Source organism: Chelonia mydas, chromosome 24 (assembly GCF_015237465.2).
Source record: "Chelonia mydas isolate rCheMyd1 chromosome 24, rCheMyd1.pri.v2, whole genome shotgun sequence".
In the NCBI taxonomy this organism is placed as follows: Eukaryota; Metazoa; Chordata; order Testudines; family Cheloniidae; genus Chelonia; species Chelonia mydas.
Window position 1 is genome coordinate 11,365,124 of NC_051264.2, and position 22,874 is coordinate 11,387,997.

The 22,874-nt window shown below is 50.5% G+C and overlaps 1 protein-coding gene across 2 annotated transcripts in view; it reads right to left on the reverse strand.

The window, feature by feature from the left end:
• Positions 1-2,237: 2,237 nt before the first annotated feature.
• CFAP45 (cilia and flagella associated protein 45) overlaps positions 2,238-22,874 on the reverse strand; it is a 34,056-nt gene continuing 13,419 nt past the window's right edge. For both annotated transcript variants that reach the window (XM_037883107.2, XM_037883108.2), the window contains 8 exons: positions 15,739-15,909; positions 14,947-15,125; positions 14,578-14,707; positions 14,006-14,152; positions 13,259-13,372; positions 11,512-11,705; positions 10,528-10,752; positions 2,238-2,450 (listed from right to left, as the gene is read on the reverse strand). In XM_037883107.2, coding sequence (XP_037739035.1) covers positions 2,375-2,450; positions 10,528-10,752; positions 11,512-11,705; positions 13,259-13,372; positions 14,006-14,152; positions 14,578-14,707; positions 14,947-15,125; positions 15,739-15,909 — 1,236 coding nt within the window. In that variant the 3' untranslated portion in view covers positions 2,238-2,374. The remainder of the gene's footprint in view (positions 2,451-10,527; positions 10,753-11,511; positions 11,706-13,258; positions 13,373-14,005; positions 14,153-14,577; positions 14,708-14,946; positions 15,126-15,738; positions 15,910-22,874) is intronic.

The window sequence follows — 22,874 nt, forward strand, 5'->3', positions numbered from 1 at the left end:
GGCAAAACCCTTTCACCTGTAAAGGGTTAAGAAGCTAAGATAACCTCACTGGCACCAATGACCAATGAGGAGACAAGATACTTTCAAAGCTGGGGGGGAGAAACAAAGGGTCCTCTCTGTCCGTGTGATGCTTTTGCCGGGAACAGAGCAGGAATGCAGGTCAGAACTCCTGTAGAGAGTTAGTAAGCAATCTAGTTAGATATGCGTTAGATTCTGTTTTGTTTAAATGGCTGATAAAATAAGTTGTGCTGAATGGAATGTATATTCCTGTTTTTGTGTCTTTTTGTAACTTTGCCTAGAGAGATTCTCTATGTTTTGAATCTGATTACCCTGTAAGGTATTTACCATCGTGATTTTACAGAGGTGATTCTTTTACTTTTTCTTTAATTAAAATTCTTCTTTTAAGAACCTGATTGCTTTTTCATTGTTCTTAAGATCCAAGGGTTTGGGTCTGTGTTCACCTATGCAAATTGGTGAGGATTTTTATCAAGCCTTCCCCAGGAAAGGGGGTGTAGTGCTTGGGGGGATATTCTGTGGCGGGAAGACGTTTCCAAGTGGGCACTTACCCTGTTCTTTGTGTAACACTTTGGTGGTGGCAGCTTTTAACCTAAGCTGGTAAGAATAAGCTTAGGGGGTTTTCATGCAGGTCCCCACATCTGTACCCTAGAGTTCAGAGTGGGGAAGGAACCCTGACAGCCCCTGACGCCATGTATAGGACCATACTGTTCTGGGACATGGGGACAGAGCTGGACTTGCAGGACCCAGAGGAGGGAGGTAAGCCAGTCTGTGCCTCCCTCTATCAAAGACCCTCTGGTGATTTTTCTCATCTTTCCATTCCCTGCTTGCTCTCTCTCTCCTCCTTTCCCCCTCCTCCTCCTGCCCAGTGCCTCTCTGTAACAGCAAGGGTTTATCACCTCTGAGGTTCAGGCAGATGCTGTTGTATGAGCTGGGAGGAGCAGCTGGAGAAACTTCTGTCCCAGGGATATGGGTGCCTGGAGCCTTCAGTTAGGCAAATTTTCCTGCCTCAACCCCTCTGACAATGATTCTTCTGGAGAAAGCTCTCTGTGGGGTACGCTGCTGTGCCTGACACACTGGCTCCTGGCACTCCTGTGTAGCACAGCTGGGAGGAATCTATCCGTACTCAGGGATTTTCTGCTGTTGCTGCACTTGGCGCCAGTCCATCTCCCCATGCAATGTGACTCCCTCCAATATGTCGTTCTCAGAGTATACATCAAGAATTTGTTCCAAAAAACACTGACAGCAGAACAGAACTAGACTGCAAAGGAAAATCTGGTTTCAACTTTAACTCTAGTGCTGCTCTCAGCACCAATCCCTACAGCACTACAGAGCCAATACTGCATGCAGGACGGGTGGTGGGGCTGTGCGCGGACTGTCAGCCATCGAAGTGGGAATCGGGAGCCAAGGGCAGGGTGTACTGGGAGAATGAACCTGTTGAGGGTTCTTGATGGTGTTCTGGCAGCTGCTACACTGTTCATCCAGCTTTAATGACAAGGGTTATTAGAGTCCAGGGAGCGCTGCTTGATGCTAGGGGACCTGAAACTGAGCTGAGAACCATCAAGTCACAGTTAAGCCAAGGAAGGGACCCACCTGCACTGTATCTAACTCTGTCCAAAGAATTGTTTGGGGGTCCGGAGCCAATGCCGTCCGGAGGGCAGGAGCCCAGCAGGGTCCGGAGCCAATGCCATCTGGAGGGCAGGGGCCCAGCGGGGTCTGGAGCCGATGCCGTCTGGAGGGCAGGGGCCCAGCAGGGTTTCCAGGAGCGTATGGTTTCTCTTGCTCTTCTCAGACATCAGCGCACAACTCCAGCCTTTAGCATTCTATACTGATGGACGTGGGGATATGGGAACAGATCAAGCCGGGATTTTTCCCGGCTGCCAGTGACTGGCTGGTCTGGCTCTGGCCACAAGCTGCAAGCTGGCTGAGCAGCCCCATGTAACTGAGCTAAGGACTGTAGCACAGTGAAGAAAATGCCCATATACCTTGCCCACAGTAACCCAGGAAGCCTGTGGTTGGACCACCCATGTCCAGGACCTGACATAAGCCCCTCCATGGAAGCGGAGGGGAGGTACCCTCTAATGCGTCCCTCTCACCTGGGCAGCATGGGTGAGCCACTCTCCACAGCCCATAGAGCTGGGTCGAGCTGGAGAGGGGATGCTTTCCCACCTTCCCTGGTGGGGCTGGTTTGTGGACACAGTAAAGCGAAGGACACCAACACCTCCATAAATATCTCTATTCAAAAAACACTCTCAGTAACTAACAAAATATACAATCTAGGCCCCTGGCGAGGCTGGGCTGCTATTCCTTGCTGTGCGGTGGAGCCAGGTTGGGCTATGCAATGCTGCCTTGGAGACCCTCAGTGCACGAAGGCTGGCCCAACGAGGGCTCGGCGCTCCACCTGGGCACAGTACTTCTCAGGCAGGCCAGCAGCTCTAGAAACAAAGAAAACAAGGGAAGGGATGTCACTGAAAGCCCCAAGGCCCTGCTGCAGAATGCTGGGGTATGGGCCCAGCCCACAGCCGGAGCCCCCATCTCTCCCAGGTCCCACAGAGTCAGCTGGGAGGGCCACACTGGACTTGGCACTACCAGCCTCCTCACCATGATCAGTGGGGCCTCTGTCTGGTGGGGCAGGGGGCCTCTTCACCATGGAATTTAAATCTGTCCCTCTGGCTGCTCCCCCTGGGGCCCCACTGCCTGGTCACAATGAAGGAGTTGGCAGATGTGATTGCAGAGCCATTGGCCATTATCTTTGAAAACTCATGGCGATCGAAGGAGGTCCCGGATGACTGGAAAAAGGCTAATGCAGTGCCCATCTTTAAAAAAGGGAAGAAGGAGGATCCTGGAAACTACAGGCCAGTCAGCCTCACCTCAGTCCCTGGAAAAATCATTAAAAGAAAAGGAGGACTTGTGGCACGTTAGAGACTAACCAATTTATTTGAGCATAAGCTTTCGTGAGCTACAGCTCACTTCATCGGATGCATAAAGTGGAAAGTACAGTGAGGAGATTTTATATATACACACAGACCATGAAAAAATATACATTGTAAGGAGAGTGATCTCTCAAGATGAGCTATTACCAGCAGGAGATTGGGGTGGGGGGAGAGAAAACCTTTTGAAGTGATAATCAAGGTGGGCCATTTCCAGCACATTTCCAGGAGTTAACAAGAACGTCTGAGGAACAGGTGCGGGGGGAGGAATAACAACAAGGACAAGTGCAGAGTCCTGCACTTAGGACGGAAGAATCCAATGCACCGCTACAGACTAGGGACCGAATGGCTAGGCAGCAGTTCTGCAGAAAAGGATCTAGGGGTTACAGTGGACAAGAAGCTGGATATGAGTCAACAGTGTGCCCTTGTTGCCAAGAAGGCCAATGGCATTTTGAGATGTATAAGTAGGGGCATTGCCAGCAGATCGAGGGACGTGATCGTTCCCCTCTATTCGACACTGGTGAGGCCTCATCTGGAGTACTGTGTTCAGTTTTGGGCCCCACCCTATAAGAAGGATGTGGAAAAATTGGAAAGAGTCCAGCGGAGGGAAACAAAAATGATTAGGGGCCTGGAACACATGACTTATGAGGAGAGGCTGAGGGAACTGGGGATGTTTAGTCTATGGAAGAGAAGAATGAGGGGGGATTTGATAGCTGCTTTCAACTACCTGAAAGGGGGTTCCAAAGAGGACGGCTCTAGACTGTTCTCAGTGGTAGCAGATGACAGAACAAGGAGTAATGGTCTCAAGTTGCAGTGGGAGAGATTTAGGTTGGATATTAGGAAAAACTTTTTTACTAGGAGGGTGGTGAAACACTGGAATGCGTTACCTAGGGAGGTGGTGGAATCCCCTTCCTTCGAAGTTTTTAAGGTCAGGCTTGACAAAGCTCTGGCTGGGATGATTTAATTGGGGATCGGTCCTGCTTTGAGCAGGGGGTTGGACTAGATGACCTCCTGAGGTCCCTTCCAACCCTGATATTCTATGATTCTATGATAAACAAGGGGAAATAGTTTCACTTAGTATAATGACTCAACCACTGACGGCAGGATTGTCTGGCTATATAGACTCCCTCTTCAGGCCCTACGCTACCAGCACTCCCAGCTATCTTCGAGACACCACTGACTTCCCGAGGAAACTACAATCCATCGGTGATCTTCCTGAAAACACCATCCTGGCCACTATGGATGTAGAAGCCCTCTACACCAACATTCCACACAAAGATGGACTACAAGCCATCAGGAACACTATCCCCGATAATGTCACGGCAAACCTGGTGGCTGAACTTTGTGACTTTGTCCTCACCCATAACTATTTCACATTTGGGGACAATGTACACCTTCAAATCAGCAGCACTGCTATGGGTACCTGCATGGCCCCACAGTATGCCAACATTTTTATGGCTGACTTAGAACAACGCTTCCTCAGCTCTCGTCCCCTAATGCCCCTACTCTACTTGCACTATATTGATGACATCATCTTCATCCCATGGAAAAGAAACCCTTGAGGAATTCCACCATGATTTCAACAATTTCCATCCCACCATCAACCTCAGCCTGGACCAGTGCACACAAGAGATCCACTTCCTGGACATTCCAGTGCTAATAAGCGATGGTCACATAAACACCACCCTATACCGGAAACCTACTGACTGCTATTCCTACCTACATGCCTCCAGCTTTCACCCAGATCACACCACACGATCCATTGTCTACAGCCAAGCTCTAAGATACAACCGCATTTGCTCCAACCCCTCAGACAGAGACAAACACCTACAAGATCTCTATCAAGCATTCTTACAACTACAATACCCACCTGCTGAAGTGAAGAAACAGATTGACAGAGCCAGAAGAGTACCCAGAAGTCACCTACTACAGGACAGGCCCAACAAAGAAAATAACAGAATGCCACTAGCCGTCACCTTCAGCCCCCAACTAAAACCTCTCCAACGCATTATCAAGGATCTACAACCTATCCTGAAGGACGACCCATCACTCTCACAAATCTTGGGAGACAGGCCAGTACTTGCCTACAGACAGCCCCACAACCTGAAGCAAATACTCACCAGCAACCACACACCACACAACAGAACCACTAACCCAGGAACCTATCCTTGCAACAAAGCCCGTTGCCAACTGTGCCCACATATCTATTCAGGGGACACCATCATAGGGCCTAATCACATCAGCCACACTATCAGAGGCTCGTTCACCTGCACATCTACCAATGTGATATATGCCATCATGTGCCAGCAATGCCCCTCTACCATGTACATTGGTCAAACTGGACAGTCTCTACGTAAAAGAATGAATGGACACAAATCAGATGTCAAGAATTATAACATTCATAAACCAGTCGGAGAACACTTCAATCTCTCTCGTCACTCGATTTCTGATCTCAAAGTGAGTATCCTTCAACAAAAAAACTTCGAAAACAGACTCCAACGAGAGACTGCTGAATTGGAATTAATTTGCAAATTGGATACAATTAACTTAGGCTTGAATAGAGACTGGGAGTGGTTGAGTCATTATACTAAGTGAAACTATTTCCCCTTGTTTATTCCTCCCCCCCACTGTTCCTCAGATGTTCTTGTTAACTCCTGGAAATGTGCTGGAAATGGCCCACCTTGATTATCACTTCAAAAGGTTTTCTCTCCCCCAACTCCACTCTCCTGCTGGTAATAGCTCATCTTAAGTGATCACTCTCCTTACAATGTATATTTTTTCATGGTCTGTGTGTATATATAAAATCTCCTCACCGTACTTTCCACTTTATGCATCCGATGAAGTGAGCTCTAGCTCACGAAAGCTTATGCTCAAATAAATTGGTTAGTCTCTAAGGTGCCACAAGTACTCCTTTTCTTTTTGCGAATACAGACTAACATGGCTGCTACTCTGAAACCTGGAAAAATCATGGAGCAGGTCCTCAAGCAATCAATTCTGAAGCACTTAGAGGAGAGGAAAGTGATCAGGAACAGTCAGCATGGATTCACCAAGGGCAAGTCATGCCTGACTAATCTAATTGCCTTCTATGACAAGATAACTGGCTCTGTGGATGAGGGGAAAGCAGTGGACGTGTTGTTCCTTGACTTTAGCAAAGCTTTTGACACGGTCTCCCACAGTATTCTTGCCAGCAAGTTAAAGAAGTATGGGCTGGATGAATGGACTATAAAGTGGATAGAAAGTTGGCTAGATTGTCGGGCTCAATGGGTAGTGATCAATGGCTCCGTGTCTAGTTGGCAGCCGGTATCAAGTGGAGTGCGCCAAGGGTCAGTCCTTGGGCCGGTTTTATTCAATATCTTCATTAATGATCTGGAGGATGGTGTGGATTGCACCCTCAGCAAGTTTGCAGATGACACTAAACTGGGAGGAGAGGTAGATACACTGGAGGGTAGGGATAGGATACAGAGGGCCCTAGACAAATTAGAGGATTGGGCCAAAAGAAATCTGATGAGGTTCAACAAGGACAAGTGCAGAGTCCTGCACTTAGGACGGAAGAATCCCATGCACCTCTACAGACTAGGGACCGAATGGCTAGGCAGCAGTTCTGCAGAAAAGGACCTAGGGGGGTTACAGTGGATGAGAAGCTGGATATGAGTCAACAGTGTGCCCTTGTTGCCAAGAAGGCCAATGGCATATTGAGATGTATAAGTAGGGGCATTGCCAGCAGATCGAGGGACGTGATCGTTCCCCTCTATTCGACGTTGGTGAGGCCTCATCTGGAGTACTGTGTCCAGTTTTGGGCCCCACACTACAAGAAGGATGTGGAAAAATTGGAAAACATCCAGCGGAGGGCAACAAAAATGATTAGGGGACTGGAACACATGACTTATGAGGAGCGGCTGAGGGAACTGGGATCGTTTAGTCTGCGGAAGAGAAGAATGAGGGGGGATTTGATAGCTGTTTTCAACTACCTGAAAGGGGGTTCCAAAGAGGATGGCTCTAGACTGTTCTCAGTGGTAGCAGATGACAGAACAAGGAGTAATGGTCTCAAGTTGTAGTGGGGGAGGTTTAGGTTGAATATTAGGAAAACCTTTTTCACTAGGAGGGTGGTGAAACACTGGAATGTGTTACCTGGGGGGGTTGGACTAGATGACCTCCTGAGGTCCCTTCCAACCCTGATATTCTAGGATTCTAAGATGGGGCTGGTTCTGTTTGACCAAGAGGTTGGGGGCTGGCAGCAGCTGGAGGGAATCTGCTGCCTCTTCCACGGGGTGATCCATCCCCACATGTGTATGTTGGAAGAAGTGCTGGGGGGCAGAAAGGAGGGCTGGAGGGGAGGCTCAGAGTACTGGGGCAGAAAGGGAAGCCCTGGGGGCAGCACTAGGAACCCCTCCTAGTGAACTGTTTCAGCCCTGCTAACCAACTTCCTCTTCTGGCCTGCCCAGCTCTGCCCAGCAGCTGCTCCTCCCCATCTCCCTGCCGACTCCATCATCTCCACAGCCCCCATCTACCCTGCTGGGCCCAGAACCAGGGAGTGGATATGGGGAGAGAAAGCAGGGATGGGGTTGTGATCCTACGTACCCCTGTATTCACACCCTACGCCAGGGGCAGGCAAACTTTTCGGCCTGAGGGCCACATCAGCTTTCCAAAATTGTATGGAGGGCCGGTTAGGGGAGTCTGTGTCTCCCCAAACGGTCAGGTGTGGCCCGGTCCCCGCCTCCTATCCGACCCCCCCGCTTCTCGCCTCCTGACGGCTCCCCCAGGACTCCTGCCCCACCCAACCCCCCTGTTCCCTTTCCCCTGACAGTCCCCCTGGGACTCCTGCCCCATCCACCACACCCTGCTCCCTGTCCCCTGACCACCCTCAGATCCCCCACCCCTGCCACCCCATCCAATCCCCACCTCATTCCTGACTCCCCCCCCCGGAACCCCTGCCCCATCCAACCCCCCCATTCCCTGCCGTCTGACCCCCCCAACCCCTATCCACCCACCTGCCCCCTCATAGCGCTGCCTGGAGCACCGGTGGCTGGCAGCGCTACAGCTGTGACGCCCAGAGCACTGGCTCAGGCTGCAGCTCTGCAACTGCACTGCCCGGCCACCCAGAGCGTGGCATGGCGCGCTGAGGCTGGCGGGGCGGGGGCTAGCCTCCCAGGCCAGGAGCTCAGGGGCTAAGCTGGAGGGTCCCGTGGGCCAGATGTGGCCCGTGCGCCGTAGTTTGCCCACCTCTGCCCTACGCCCATAGCATGGATCAAACTATCCTTGTGGGGTATCATTTGAAAACTACTAATACACAGGTCAATACTATCATTGTAGAATAGATGTGACAAAGCTGCATGAAGAATTATGAACATCCCTTGGGACTATGTTTTAAAGTCTGTATTTGAACAAAGTAGAAACAGGTCTGCCCAGGGCTTGCATACCAATGAAGCAGGTGACTGGTGACAATGGAATTGTAAACAGAACCATTCAAAAATAACGAGGAGTCCTTGTGGCACCTTAGAGACTAACAAATTTATTTGGGCATAAGCTTTCGTGGGCTAGAACCCACTTCATCAGATGTATGGAGTGGAAAATACAGGAGCAGGTATACATACATGAAAAGATGGGAGTTGCCCTACCAAGTGTGAGGTCAGTCTAACGAGATGTGCCACTCTCATTACCACTACAAAAGTTATTTTTCCTCCCTTGGTATCCTACTGTTAATTGGGGTTCTAGCCCACGAAAGATTATGCCCAAATAAATTTGTTAGTCTCTAAGGTGCCACAAGGACTCCTTGTTGTTTTTGCTGATACAGACTAACACGGCTACCACTCTGAAACCTAGAACCATTAAATCTCACCTGGTGGTTGGGGAGTCAGCATGTCTAGACCATAAGCGACTGTGTATTCACTTGTCTAACCAGCCTCATCACCAGGCAGAGACAATGAAGCTACATTTACATGAAAGGTAACAAAGCCATTCAGTGAACAAGGGGAAGAGGCGAAGACTAAACTATCAACGGCTGATGGAGACACCACCCCCAGGAAGCCTTCGTCCTTGTTGAAGCAGGATCAATGCACTTTAAGAGAGAAGCTTTTCAACGATTTACTGGACCATAAAGAGAGGGACAGTGAACCACTGAGTTATTATCCTTCACCATGGAGACAAGGGAACCAGTGCCCTGTATTTCTGTGACGGTCCTGACTGAAGGACAGTCAGCCATGCTGGACCATGAGTAGCTGGTCAGTGACACCATCTTAAGCAAAACACAGTGCCTTGCTAGATAAAGTTTCAGTCTTTTAAATACGGGTTTTCACTTTGATTTCTTGAAACCATCTCCCCCTTTATATCTTTTACTTGGCATCACTTAACCTGTGCCCTGTTGCTAATAAACTGGTTTTATTTTAATCTAAACCAACCCAGTGCTGTGTCTGAATTGAAGGAATTGTTAACTCCAATTAATAGGGCAAGCTGCTGGGTACTGTCTCTTTAAAGGAATAAAGGACCCTGATTTTTCTGAGTGATCCAAGACAGGGCTGGACGCTTCAAGGCAGATGGTTTTGGGGAAATTCAGGACTGGAAGGGTGTTGGGGTCTGTAGCGGGGCAGTTACCCCGCTCCTGAGAGAAAAGGCTAGGCTGATTGGGGAAGCAGCCACAGCTGGGGCCACGCCCCAATTAGGACACAGCTGGCCCTGTTATAAGGGCTCAGGGAGGAGCTGGGTTGGTCTCTCTCTAGCTATGGCAAGAGAAGGACCTAGCTGTCAGGGAGAAAAGGGTACGTGGAGCTGGGCGGGGCTGGGGGGAAAGCTCCAGCCTGGCAACTCCCCAGGCTGAGGTCTTGGTAAAGGCCTATGCAGGGGCTGGGAGGTGCAGACCAGAGACAGGCAGAGGCAGCTGGTCCAATCTCCTTGCCAGTGATGAGTGGCCATGACAGACTGCAGTTTGCTCCAGTAAGTGGGGGCTAAATGACAACTGGCAGTAATCACTGACGCAAGGTGGGTGAGAGGGTTGGGGCTTCCACTGGGAGGGGAGACCCAGAGTGTGGGGGTACTGCAGGGGCAGAACCCCAGGGCAAAGGGCACCAGGATCTGGAGGGAAACAGGGGCCAGCGGCAGGCAAGACACTGGCCAGTAGGAGTGCTCTGTATGCTGAAGAGCTAATTCCCAAGACAACCAGCAGGAGGTGCTGCACTGGTGAGTTGGCGGTTTGCTACAGGGTCGTCCTCCCAGGTGTAACCAAAGTTGGTGGACAGCAGGGCGGGACTGTTATGTTGTGGCAGGCTGCTGAAGTCAGAAGTGTTGACCCAGGGCTGCACAGCACACAAACACTCAAGATATCGCATGCCTGTCTGCTGGCTGTTGGTATCTGAGCTGTGAACTATAGCAGCAGAACATTTACAGCACTCAGGGCACAACCCCTTACTGGTCTGGATTACACCCAAAACGTAACGGGGTATTCTGCTGGACTGTGCTGCATGAGCAGTGACCCTCTAAGCCCTTCCCATGGCCTTTCCCAGCACTAGGAATGGGCTGATGTCATGCCAAGCCCAGCCCAGGAGCCCAGACTCCCAAGGCACAGGCCTCCTGCTTGGCCCTGCAACCTCACCTGAGCTCCTCTATCTTCTTCCTCTTGATCTCGCTGATACGCTCACTGCGCCGGCGTGCCTCTTCCTTCAGCCGCTTGCCCTCCTCGAAGGTAGCAATTCTCTCCTGCACCTGCTTCTGCTGATGCTCACGCACCTGGCGTCGCACCTGGTCGGCGTGCATCACCTGCAGGGCTGCGCGTCGCTCCTGCTCCTTCCGTTCCTTCTCAATCTGATCCCGCTGGGCCCTGCAGGGAGACATTGGGCTGCATGACCCTTGTGCTCGAACTGCCACCTGCCCCAGCAGCAGCGCTGGAAAGGCAAATAACCCTCTGTCCAAGGCTCTGGCCCATGCTGCAGCCATAGGTTCCTCCCAATGCATTCCAGTTTCACTTCCCCCACTCTCATGCTACGCACCCTCCCATGCAGACAAGGATTTCCTTGTTCCTGCTGCTGACTGCCCAGGCTGTGTCCTCCCCACCATGGCTTCATGGGGGAAGCTGGGCTCCCCAGGCAGATCTGTAATGGGCAGGCTCCCCGTGCAGTCCAAGGCAGATTGCAGTCTGAGCAGGCAGCTCAGGCCCAGTGTTTTGGCTGATGTACCCACCCAGCTCCCAGGCTGAGCAGCCAGAGAGCAGCGTGAGCCTGACATACAGAGGGAGATTTTCTATGGAACCCTGCTTCCCACTATGCTGCTCAAAGCTGGAGGGGCAGAAATGACACAGTGCATGCTGGGTAGAATTTTCTGATCATGTGATCAAAGATCCACAAAACCATTGTCCATATAAAGAAAATTCACGGTGTGAAAAGCCTCTGAAGGAAACCCTGGTGCTGAGGGGGCAGGAGATCAGCCCCCAGTCCCTTCAGCACTGGACAGGTCAGAGGGAAGGTGCACAACCAGGGGTGCTTCGCAACATCACTGGGAACTTGGTCCCTGAACTACCTGGCTCTCCGGGGCTGGGCCTCAGTTACTACATCAGTGACCCCACCAGCGCCACCTGTGCTACCTGAGGATCCTCTCGAACTCCTTGCGGTCCCGCTGCACCTGCACAGCCAGGCTGTGCTCCTTGTAGGCTATCTGCTCCAGCCGGCTCTTCTTCAGCATGGCCTCAGTCTCCGCCTTCCTCTGCGCAGCTTCCTTCTCCTTCTGGCGCAACTCTCGCTCGGTGGCCTCTTGGTTCCGCTTGGCCCGCAGCGCATCCTGCCAGGAAGGGAGAGCACTGACTCCCACTGTGAGCAGAGCAGGGACCCTAGCAACACACACCTGATGCGGGGCCCAGGACAGACAGCCCCTGTTGCTGCTCAGGACCTTGGGCTCCCTTTGTTTGGGTTACAGAGGAAACAGCTGGATTCTGTCCTGCCTCTTGCCCCACAGCACAGCATCCAGCTATGTGTATGCTCCTACTAGTGATGCAGGATGGACCCAGCCAGAGTGGCTGAGCACGGGCAGAGCCAGTGGGCTGGACGTTACAGAAACCTTGTTAGACTTGGGATCTGAGCGAACGGAGAGAAGAAAGATACAGAACAATGTGCTGGTGCCATCTATGAGTTATGCTGGCACCCAGCTCACAGCCTCAGGGTCCTCATGGTCCTTCAGAGCCAGTGATCATCTATAGCAGGGGTAGTCAATACGCGGACTGTGGGCCAAATCCGGACTGCCAGATGCTTTTGAACAGACCCTGAAATTTTTTTTGACTTATTATCGTTGTTGTGGTGTGTGTGTGTGTTTGTTTTTTTTAAATTTTCTCTGGAGTGTGGATCTGGACTGTACCTTGACAAAAAATAGACTATCCCTGATCTATAGGATGCTGCAGGCACCTCCTGAGCAAGGCAGGCTGCTGGGAGCGCATAACACAGGTTTTAGTGGTCCACTGAGGGGCTGGTAAGATCTTCACAGCTCTGGGCTGGGGCCACCTGAGAAACCTGCCTCCCACCCCATTATGGCAGCAAGGCCTGGCTGTGCTCCTGAGGTTGCCTCTCCAGGACAAAGAGCAGAGCTTTCTCCGACAGGTTACAGCCCCGTGGACACAGGTTTCTCATGTCTCCCTTGCTTTGCTGTGAGGCCCTCACGAGGTATGTGAGGCAGCAGCATCATCCCTGGTCCCTTGCCAAGGCGAGGGACGGGGTGAGACCTCCTCCCAGGGGAAGGGAAGGCTGCTCTACACCACAGTACCTCAACAGGGCAACACAACTGGTTTAACAAGATCCATTTCTCAGTGCATTTCACTGAAATATTCCCCCTCCTCGCAGCAGCATGGGCTGAGTGAGGGGCTCCTGGCAGGACAGCCAGCAGAGAAGAGAAACTCCAGCTTCTCCATCTTATCTCTGTCCCAGCAGCCCTTGCTAGCCCCTTGCCAGCTCCAGCAAGGGGGACAGACATTCTGTGTGAAGGGAAGTTGCTAATTCCTTGGGGCTGGGGAAGGAGTTTGCTCAGGGGAACATGCTGCTCAATGCAAGTCTGTTAAGAGAATGCAGCATCTCCCCTGGCCCCTTGCTTGGCCCCTCCGCCCACTGGCTCTGGAGCATGCAGATGTAATGCACTCTGACCAGGAGTCCTGGCCAGGGGGTGCCCCCCACCCATGCCCCCTTCACCACTAGGGCTCTAGGGACTGGTCTGGCAAGAGGAACCATTCCCCTGCTACTCCCATTGGGTTTCTTGAGGTTTTGATGTGGCTGGGATGGGATGGAAGCAGGGGAGAGAGAGGTAGGGAGGGAGACGGACTGGCATTGGGGCAGGCTTTGCAAGCATGTTACCTGCTCTGCTTGGTAATCCTGGGCCTTTTCCTGCATCGCTCTCAGACGTGCCGTCTCCATCTCCTTCTCCCGACGGATCTTCTCCTGTTCAGCCTCAAACTCTGCTTCCCGTGCCTGGGCCAGGCAAACAGCGCCGGGTCAATGAACTGCACCCAGGCTGTTACAGTAACCCTTCCCTGTCACCAACCCATGCGAGTGCACAGCATAATACACACCCAGCGTCTCTGTCTTTCGCTCACACACACATCTCTGACCCCCTGTATAACACTGGCCAGAGAACTTCCCCCAAATAATTCCTAAAGCAGATATTTAGCTACACATCCAGACTTGTCAGTGATGGAGAATCCACCACGACCCTTAGTAAATTGTTCCCCTTCTTGTCTGGACTCCTTACAGGGGCCAGCATCTAGCTCTCCAGACATGCTCCTTCTGTTCTCAGCTGAACAATGCTCACGAGCAGAAAACATGGTACATACAGATGTGTGTCTCTGCCTGTGGGATATGGACATCCATCAGCACAGACGGATCTCGCTGACAGATTCACAGATGTTAATGCCAGGAGGAACCATTATGATGATCTAGTCTCAACTCCTGCATAGCACAGGCCAGAGAACCTCACCCAGTAATTTCTGCACGAGGCCCAGAACTCCTGGCTAAACTAGATCAGAACCTTCATGGTGACATGCAGCTCAATTTACTGGGCAGGAATGCCACCTGGTCTCTTGTCCCCCTGCCCAAAGAACATACTATTTTCTGCTTCTGGTACTCCAGCACCCGCTGGTCAGCCATCCTCTCCTGGGCCTGCTGCTCCTCCTTACGCTGCTGGTTTTCATCATTGATACGTTTAATCTCAGCCTGAATTTTCACCTTCTGCTCATGTCTGTGCTCCATGTCCTGAGAGAGGTACAAGACAAGGTGGTCATGAGAGAGGGACCCCAGGAAGATGGCCCCAGCACAGACCCCTTCCCAGCCCATTCTTGCTTTGGCATTTGCCTGGAGCCTTCCTGGTACCATGCACCAGGAGGGACAGAGGGGCCAGCTACTGGGCTGGGGTTGAAGAGCCCACTTTCCAATTGCTCACTTTCCAGGTGGACTCCTTGTCTGCTTCCCATAGTCCTCAACCGTGAGGAGATTAACTAGCTCTGGGCTGCCCCTTCCCCTGGCCCCAGGGGATACTAGAGAGCCAGAGTCTGAGTCTCCTCTCACATGCGCTGGGTTGGCAGCAGAGCTCCTCCTCACTTACACTGCTGGGAGTGAGAGAAGAGTGGTTGGACGGGCTCAGAATCAATCTGACACCTCACCTTACATATATCTCTTACCCTCAGGTCTTCCATCTGCATTTGCTCCAGATAATCCAGCATCTCCTGGGCCTCCTGATCCCGCTGCTCCGCCTTCATAGCCCTCTCCTCTTCGTTCTTCTCTATCTGCTTGATGATATGTTGCCTCCCTCTGAGAACAGGACACAACAATGTCTCTGGCAAGGAGCCATGAGTGGCCCATCATATTGTCCCCGGCACAAATGCCTGCAAAACCTGCCTTGAGGGCTGCTATGCTGGCCATGCCCCATGGCCACACAGGCAGGTATCCCTGGGTGCCTGTCACCTTGCACTGGAAGTGGGAAGTGCTGGGAGAGGGGCTGCACTATGACTAGCTCTGCCCAGTGCTGGGGGAGGGGCATTCCTGCTCACCTGATCTGCTCCTCCTTCCTCTTCTGCTCCAGCTCCTCCTGCATCTTGGTGGCTTTCTGCCTCTCCACCTCCATCATCTGGTCCAGGCGCTTCTCCTCCTCCTCCAGCTCCTTCTCAATCAGCTGTTTCTCCAGCATCTGTGCATCGCGGATCGCCTGGCACTTTGCGTTCAGGATCATCTGTGGGGACAAAGAACCACACTGGCTCAACCTTGCACACAGGGCAGGGAAAGGGAGAGACAGTTCAAGGAGAAAGAAACAGACCATGATCCAGTGGTTAGAGCAAAGAATTAGCTCTATTCCCAGCTATACTACTGACTCACCGTGTGCCCTTGGGCAGGTCACTTAACCTTTCTGCACCCAGGTTTCCTCACATCTGAGTACAGCAAGGACTGCATGGCAGAGGAGGCTGGTAATGACCCAAAGAGCTTCCCCTCACAGGTAACCAGTTCATATCCAGCCCAGGTCAGTAGTAACCGTAAGTCCTTGCTATCAGATGGCTGGCCAGTGGTACCATGTGGAATGAGTCTTGGTCCCACTCCTCGTAGACAGGTCATGATCTGCACCATCACAGCAGGCACCTTCACTGACAGCTATCGCACAGGGGCCAAGAAGACTCAGCTTCCCTCTCCCTGTACAGGGTCCCTCCAGGGCAAGGCTGAGCTTGCCCTGCTTTGGATAAACCTGGCTCTGAGTGCCATGGGTCAGTGGGTACAGCACTGACCTGCTTTGCAGAAGCCCCTAGTTACTGGGGAGAGGGGCAGACTGCAGAGCAGAGAGCCCGGGACCCCACCTCGCTGAGCTCCTTGACCTCGTCCTCCTGCTCCATGCGCATCCTGTTGGCCCGCTGCAGCAGGTACTGGGCTCGCTCCTTGGCCTCCTCCTCCAGGTCACTCAGCTTCTCCTTCTTCTTCTGCACTATCCCCTTCAGCTTCATGACGTTCTTGCGCTCATTCACCCCAGCCTGGAGGGGAAAGGCAGGCTGCTGACAGAGGGATCCCCACAACATTCCTGGCGCTGAAGAGACTGGCTGACCCTCGCTCCAGAGTGCTGCCACAAGCCAGATTCTTCTGGGCCAGCACCACAATGACACCATATCTGGGTGGGGTTGACCTGCACTGTGGGGAGTGCTAGGCCTGCCTGGGGGGTGCTTCAGGGAGGCAGCAGGGCTGAGGGAGACGCTCGAATCCTATCATCTGAGACAGGAGAGCTGCCTGGAACCATGGGCTCTGTGATATACCCCCTCCTCCTGTGTTCATGAGCCAGCGGCTTTGTGCAGAAGGCTCCTTCCTACATGGGATCCCTGAGTTTAGTAGCAACCACCTAAGCCCATTAAATGAGCCACTCTCTCCACTGCCAGAACTTCCTGAGATTGTAGCACTGCTGTCTCCCCACCCCACAGGGGGTGAGGATTCTCACTGGGACATGAACTGTGGGGACTGGCCGATCCCTACACCCCTCCATCAGAGCCTGGGCTTGCTCCCTTGGGTCCCAGTGTAGGGTACAAGTTCCATGTCTCTGCTGCTAGGAGCATTTGGGTGGAGAGCTCTTTCCAGACCTCTGCCAATTGCTAGGAGCCACCAGAGGCCACTCTGGAGCACAATGACCCCTCTCCCCTGACAGGGAAGCAGTTTGGGGTTAGCAGCATAAACAGTTTGCTGGCTCATAGACATGAGCTTGTCCAGGGGCTTCCTCTGTAAAGCCCTACATGATTTGGGGCCTGGCTGGTCACGAACCCCACCCCCTCCTTGCAGTCTGCACCCCACTGTGACACTCTGTACCTTGGGGGAAGACCCTATACCCCCACGTTCATCTTTCTAAAATGATGGTGTGGTATCCAATGCAAACTTTGTCATGTTGGGTGTCTTCAGAAGGCTCATAATGCACCGAGCATGGTTGTTATAGTAAGGTGTCAAGGTTCCTTCCCCACTCTGAACTCTAGGGTACAGATGTGGGGACCTGCATGAAAGACCCCCCTAAGCTTATTCTTACCAGCTTAGGTTAAAAACTTCCACAAGGTACAAACTTTGCCTTGTCCTTGAACCTTATGCTGCCACCACCAAGCGTGTTAAACAAAGAACAGGGAAAGAGCACACTTGGAGACATCTTCCCCCCCAGCCCTACACCCCCTTTCCTGGGGAAGGCTTGATTAAAAATCCTCACCAATTGGTACAGGTGAACACAGACTCAAACCCTTGGATCTTAAGAACAATGAAAAAGCAATCAGAATCTTAAAAGAAGAATTTTAATTAAAGAAAAAGTAAAAGAATCACCTCTGTAAAATCAGGATGGTAACTACCTTACAAGGTAATCAGATTCAAAACACAGAGAATCCTTCTAGGCAAAACCTTAAGTGACAAAAAGACACAAAAACAGGAATATACATTCCATTCAGCACAGCTTATTTACCAGCCATTTAAACAAAAGAAAATCTAACGCATTTCTAGCTAGATTACTTACTAACAAGTTCTAATACGCCATTCCTGTTCTGTTCGCGGCAAAAGCATCACACAGACAGACAGACAGACCCTTTGTTCCCCCCCCTTCAGCTTTGAAAGTATCTCTCCCCTCATTGGTCATTTTGGTCAGGTGCCAGCGAGGTTATCTTAGCTTCTTAACCCTTTACAGGTGAAAGGATTTTGCCTCTGACCAGGAGGGATTTTATAGTTCTATATACAGAACGGTGGTGACCCTTCCCTTTATATCTATGACATAAGGTTACAGGGGGAGATATTTTGGGGGAAGATGTCTCCAAGTGGGCTCTTTCCCTGTTCTTTGTTTAACACGCTTGGTGGTGGCAGCATAGGGTTCAAGGACAAAGCAAAGTTTGTACCTTGTGGAAGTTTTTAACCTAAGCTGGTAAGAAAAAGCTTAGGGGGTCTTTCATGCAGGTCCCCACACCTGTACCCTAGAGTTCAGAGTGGGGAAGGAACCTTGACAGTTAAAATTTCATGTATATAGTTATGAGGCTGAAAATGCACCCTCATGGCTAAAAGCAAGCCCATGCAAAAACTCTCCAAGAACAGAGAGGCAGTTCATGCCTTGTCAGGGCATGCATGGGACAAACCCAGCCCAGCCTCACAGGAACAAAGGGCACTGGCCTACGCATCAAAAAAGAATCTGTTATACCCTTGAGGGAGTCACCCCCCTCCTTTGGGCATTTTTGGGACTGCAATGAGGTAATGCTCACCTGACTCTGAAGGGGGAAGGGAGGAAGCCAAGAGGGAAGAAAGGACATGATAAAAGGGAGAGATGTTTGCCATGCTCGTTCTCTCTCTTCCACCTACATCTGCAAACACCACCACCACCACCACCAAGCGACTGAAGCGCTGATCAAAGGGGGGAGCCTGACTGAAAAGTAACCAGCCAGCCTGTGGTGAGAAGCATCAAAGTTTTTAAGGACATTGAAAGTGTTCAGATCAGCTTAGAATGCATTTTGCTTTTATTTCATTTGACCAAATCTGACTTGTTATGCTTTGGAAAAGAAAAGGAGGCAGCCAGGGAGGAAGCTGCACACAGAAGGGCCGTGCGAGAGAGAGAGAGAGCAGGAAGAAAGGAGAGAGAGCGAGAGTGAAAACATCAACTGGACCTGCTAGAGAAGCAGAACGAGAACCTGCTGACCTCAATGACTCCCATCACTCCAAAAATTCACAAATGGGAACGCTTCTGTCCTGCATACAGTGAGGACAATGATATTGCTGAATATCTGACTACCTTCGAAAGGCTGTGTGTAATACATGAAATCCTTGATAAGAGTTCCTACCCTGATTACAAAATTAACTGGTAAAGCTGAAATGTATTCAATGGAATGCCTATTGACGATGTTTTAGACTATTGTAAATTTAAAGATACTGTTTTGGGAAGTTTTCAGATTACCCCTGGAACATATAAAGTTAAATTTAGGAATCTTAAAAGGGATATTGGTATGAGTAATGGGGAATATGTAAGCAAAATGGAAGATTTGTTGAGAAAATGGGTGAGGGGTAAGGAGGTGGCAAGTTTTGAGGGAATGTTGGATCCTGTTGCTCAAGAGCATTTCCTAAGCATATGTCAGGCTGACATGAAGCAGTGTCTATGGGACAAAGATGTCAAGTCTGTGGATGAGAGAGCTCTTTTAGCTGATGCCTTTGAGCAGACTCAGAAGTCTATTGAGGGCAGGCCCCAGAAAGAGGGGTTTAAAACTGGTGGGAAGGGAGGATCCCATTTTGCCCCTGGGAAGAGAGAAGGGGACTGGGAGCCTAAACAGTCTCTTACCCAAAAACATTCCTCTACTGACAGGTTTCAGAGTAGCAGCTGTGTTAGTCTCTATCCGCAAAAAGAAAAGGAGTACTTGTGGCACCTTAGAGACTAACAAATTTATTTGAGCATAAGCTTTCGTGAGCTACAGCTCACTTCATTGGATGCATACAGTGGTAACTCTCATCCCAAATCTCCTGTAAAAGCAGAAGAGCCCAGAAGGTGCGATCAGTGTAATTACACTGATCACCTGAGCAATACATGCACTGTGCTAGGAGGAAGCAGGCAAACAATAGCTCATGTTAGTTCTGCTGTCCTCAACACAGAAACCCCCCAAGCAATGGAAACCTATCATATTGGTTCTGTGAGGTTAGTCTCTGCAGAATCAGATATGGAACATGTTAAGGCTGTCTGTCCAAATTGATAGCAGGGAATACTCAGAGCAGATGGATGCAGGGGCCCAGATCTCTCTGTTTAAGCGAAGTGTGGTCCTAAAGGCCACTATGTTGCCTGGCCAAATGGGAGAGATTGTGGGGGTGGGTGAAAGCAGATTCCTCATACCACTAGCTAAAATCCATTGGTTTGGAAAGTGTTTTGACTGTGGGGGTAATGGAACACCTCCTATTTGACCTGCTCCTTGGTAATGATTTTTTCTGTGTAGCTCAGGTTAAAGTATTTGCCTGTAGCAGGAGGGAGTGTTATGCTGGGACCCGTGAGGGGAAGGGGGAAGGTCTCAGGAACTGCTGAGAGAATGGGAAAGAGTCTCCTTGATACTTCTGCAGCTGGGGGAAGCAGTGTGCTTCCAGGTGGGAGGGTGATTGAGACCAACTCCTGCACTGCAGCTGGAGGCAACACCACATCAGGAAGGGATGGGAGTGTAATACTTGCCGGAGAGAGAATTGTTCAGGTTGTTAGTTGCTAGCAGGTCGCAGCTGAACCAGAGGCAAAACCAGCGCAAGGGAGCAGAGAGCAATGTGTCCAGAGGAGAGCCCAGAGAAGGGGCAGGAGATCTCAGAAACCACTGAGGTGGGTGAGGATTCCTGTGACTCTGTAACACAGGGAAGCAGGGTGCTTCCAAGTATGGGAGGGGCTGAGACTAGCTCCTTTCCAGCAGAAAGCAACATGTCCTCAGGCACAGGGGCAGGAGAGGTGCTGTCAGTGATTAAGGAAACTGTCCCAGTTGTTAGCTGACAGAGTTTTGCAGCTGAAGGAAGGGGCCCAGAGGAGGAAACTGGGGAAGGAATAGTGGGGGTAAAGGAATGTCTCCTCACTAGTCACTTGGGGCAGGATGCCCAGGACACTAGGAGGATGGCTGGGTCAGCATCTGTGCACCCAGGCACTCAGCCTGTGACCCAGGTTTTGAGAAGGAACTGTGTCACTGACCTCCTGGAGGGGAGCAGTCACACAGCTGACTTCTCAGGGACAGAGACAGGGGTGATGGAGGGTACCCCAATCCAAGTCCCAGTTTTTCAGGATGCTATTCCTGATAAGAAAAGGAGTACTTGTGGCACCTTAGAGACTAACAAATTTATTTGAGCATAAGCTTTCGTGAGCTACAGCTCACTTCATCGGATGCATCTTGTATTCCTGATAAGTTTTTGGAAAGTAACTGTGTCTCTTTACATCAAGATGCAGCTCCAACGCCTGTAACAGCAGAGGAGTTGAGATCAGGAAATTGCGAGGTGGTCATCTGCCAGAATACAGACGACCCAACTCACCGAAGTGGGGGTGCTTTCCCCCAGGCTGGTGAGACACAGAGAGCAGTTATGGGAAAGCTGCTGGGAAAGGTTGAATCTGATCAAAGGGTAAATACACCTAGCCCAGAGAGCACAGATCACAGCCCTCTCGGGGGCAGGGAAGGACTCAGTGCTGGGAGGGGGAAACACAGGGTAACCCCAAAAGGGGAGCTCGATTACCTACATATGTACAGTCCTGGGGTTGGGAGACAGCTCCCCAAAGGGCCTTCGAGGACCTGGACCCTTATCTTGCCAGACCTTGAGATACCAAAATGCCAGAAACATGCTTAAATTAAGAGCCCACACAAAGGGAAACACTGGAGGGAAAAAAGCCAGTGACTAATTACATGGGAGAGAGTCAAAGGACACCATGGGTAATGAACAAACTAACCTCAAACTACACTAACTGAACGGAGGGCATGGTATCATAAAGATACTTGTAAACACCCATCTGTGATAAATATTTTGGTATTAATGTTAAGTTTTGGGGATAAGAATTTCAACACAGATATTAAACCTTATGATAATGCTACTTTTCAATTAATACCTTAAACAGGTTTAAAGCTTATCACAGCAGAGAAACCATTTTAAAAAAAAAAAAAAGAAAAGAAGTACTTGTGGCACCTTAGAGACTAACCAATTTATTTGAGCATAAGCTTTCGTGAGCTACAGCTCACTTCATCGGATGCATACTGTGGAAACTGCAGAAGACATTATATACACAGAGACCATGAAACAATACCTCCTCCCATCCCACTCTCCTGCTGGTAATAGCTTATCTAAAGTGATCACTCTCCTTACAATGACAGGTTTCAGAGTAACAGCCGTGTTAATCTGTATTCGCAAAAAGAAAAGGAGTACTTGTGGCACCTTAGAGACTAACCAATTTATTTGAGCATAAGCTTTCGTGAGCTACAGCTGTAGTGAAGTGAGCTGTAGCTCACGAAAGCTTATGCTCAAATAAATTGGTTAGTCTCTAAGGTGCCACAAGTACTCCTTTTCTTTCTCCTTACAATGTGTATGATGATCAAGTTGGGCCATTTCCAGCACAAATCCAGGTTTTCTCACCCTCCGCCCCCCCCCCCCCAAACTCTATCATACACATTGTAAGGAGAGTGATCTCTTTAGATAAGCTATTACCAGCAGGAGAGTGGGGTGGGAGGAGGTATTGTTTCATGGTCTCTGTGTATATAATGTCTTCTGCAGTTTCCACTGCATGCATCCGATGAAGTGAGCTGTAGCTCACGAAAGCTTATGCTCAAATAAATTGGTTAGTCTCTAAGGTGCCACAAGTACTTCTTTTCTTTTTGCGAATACTGACTAACACGGCTGTTACTCTGAAACCTGTCATTAAAAAAAAAACCACCTGGTTTGCTGTGTGTGACTGGGAAAACTGAGGCACGCTGCGTCATGGCCTTAATGGCAGGACGCCAAGAGAACTATAACAAACTGCCTTCGAGAAAGTTTACTGCAAGAGGGTTAGTCACTGAATAACAAGGGAGGTGTGATGCTCTGTAACCTGGGGGAACACCCTACACCCCCATGTTCATCTTTATAAAATGATTGTGTGGTATCCAATGCAAAGTTTGTCATGTTGGGTGTCTTCGGAAAGCTCCTAATACACTGAGCATGCTTGTTATAGTGATGTTATAGTAATTGTTGCAGTAATGTTATAATTTCATACATAGGTATGAGGGACATAGTTATGAGGCTGAAAATGTATCCTCATGGCTTAAAGCAAGCCCATGCAAAAAGTCTCCAAAAACAGAGAGGCAGTTCACGCCTTGTCAGGGCATGAATGGGACAACCCCAGCCCAGCCTCATAGGAACAATGGACACTGGCTTAGGCAGCAACGATAGAATCTGTTAGACCCTTGAGGCAATCACCCCCTTTCTTTGGGCAGTTTGGGACTGCAATGAGGTAATGCTCACCTGACTCTGAAGGGGGTGGGGGGAG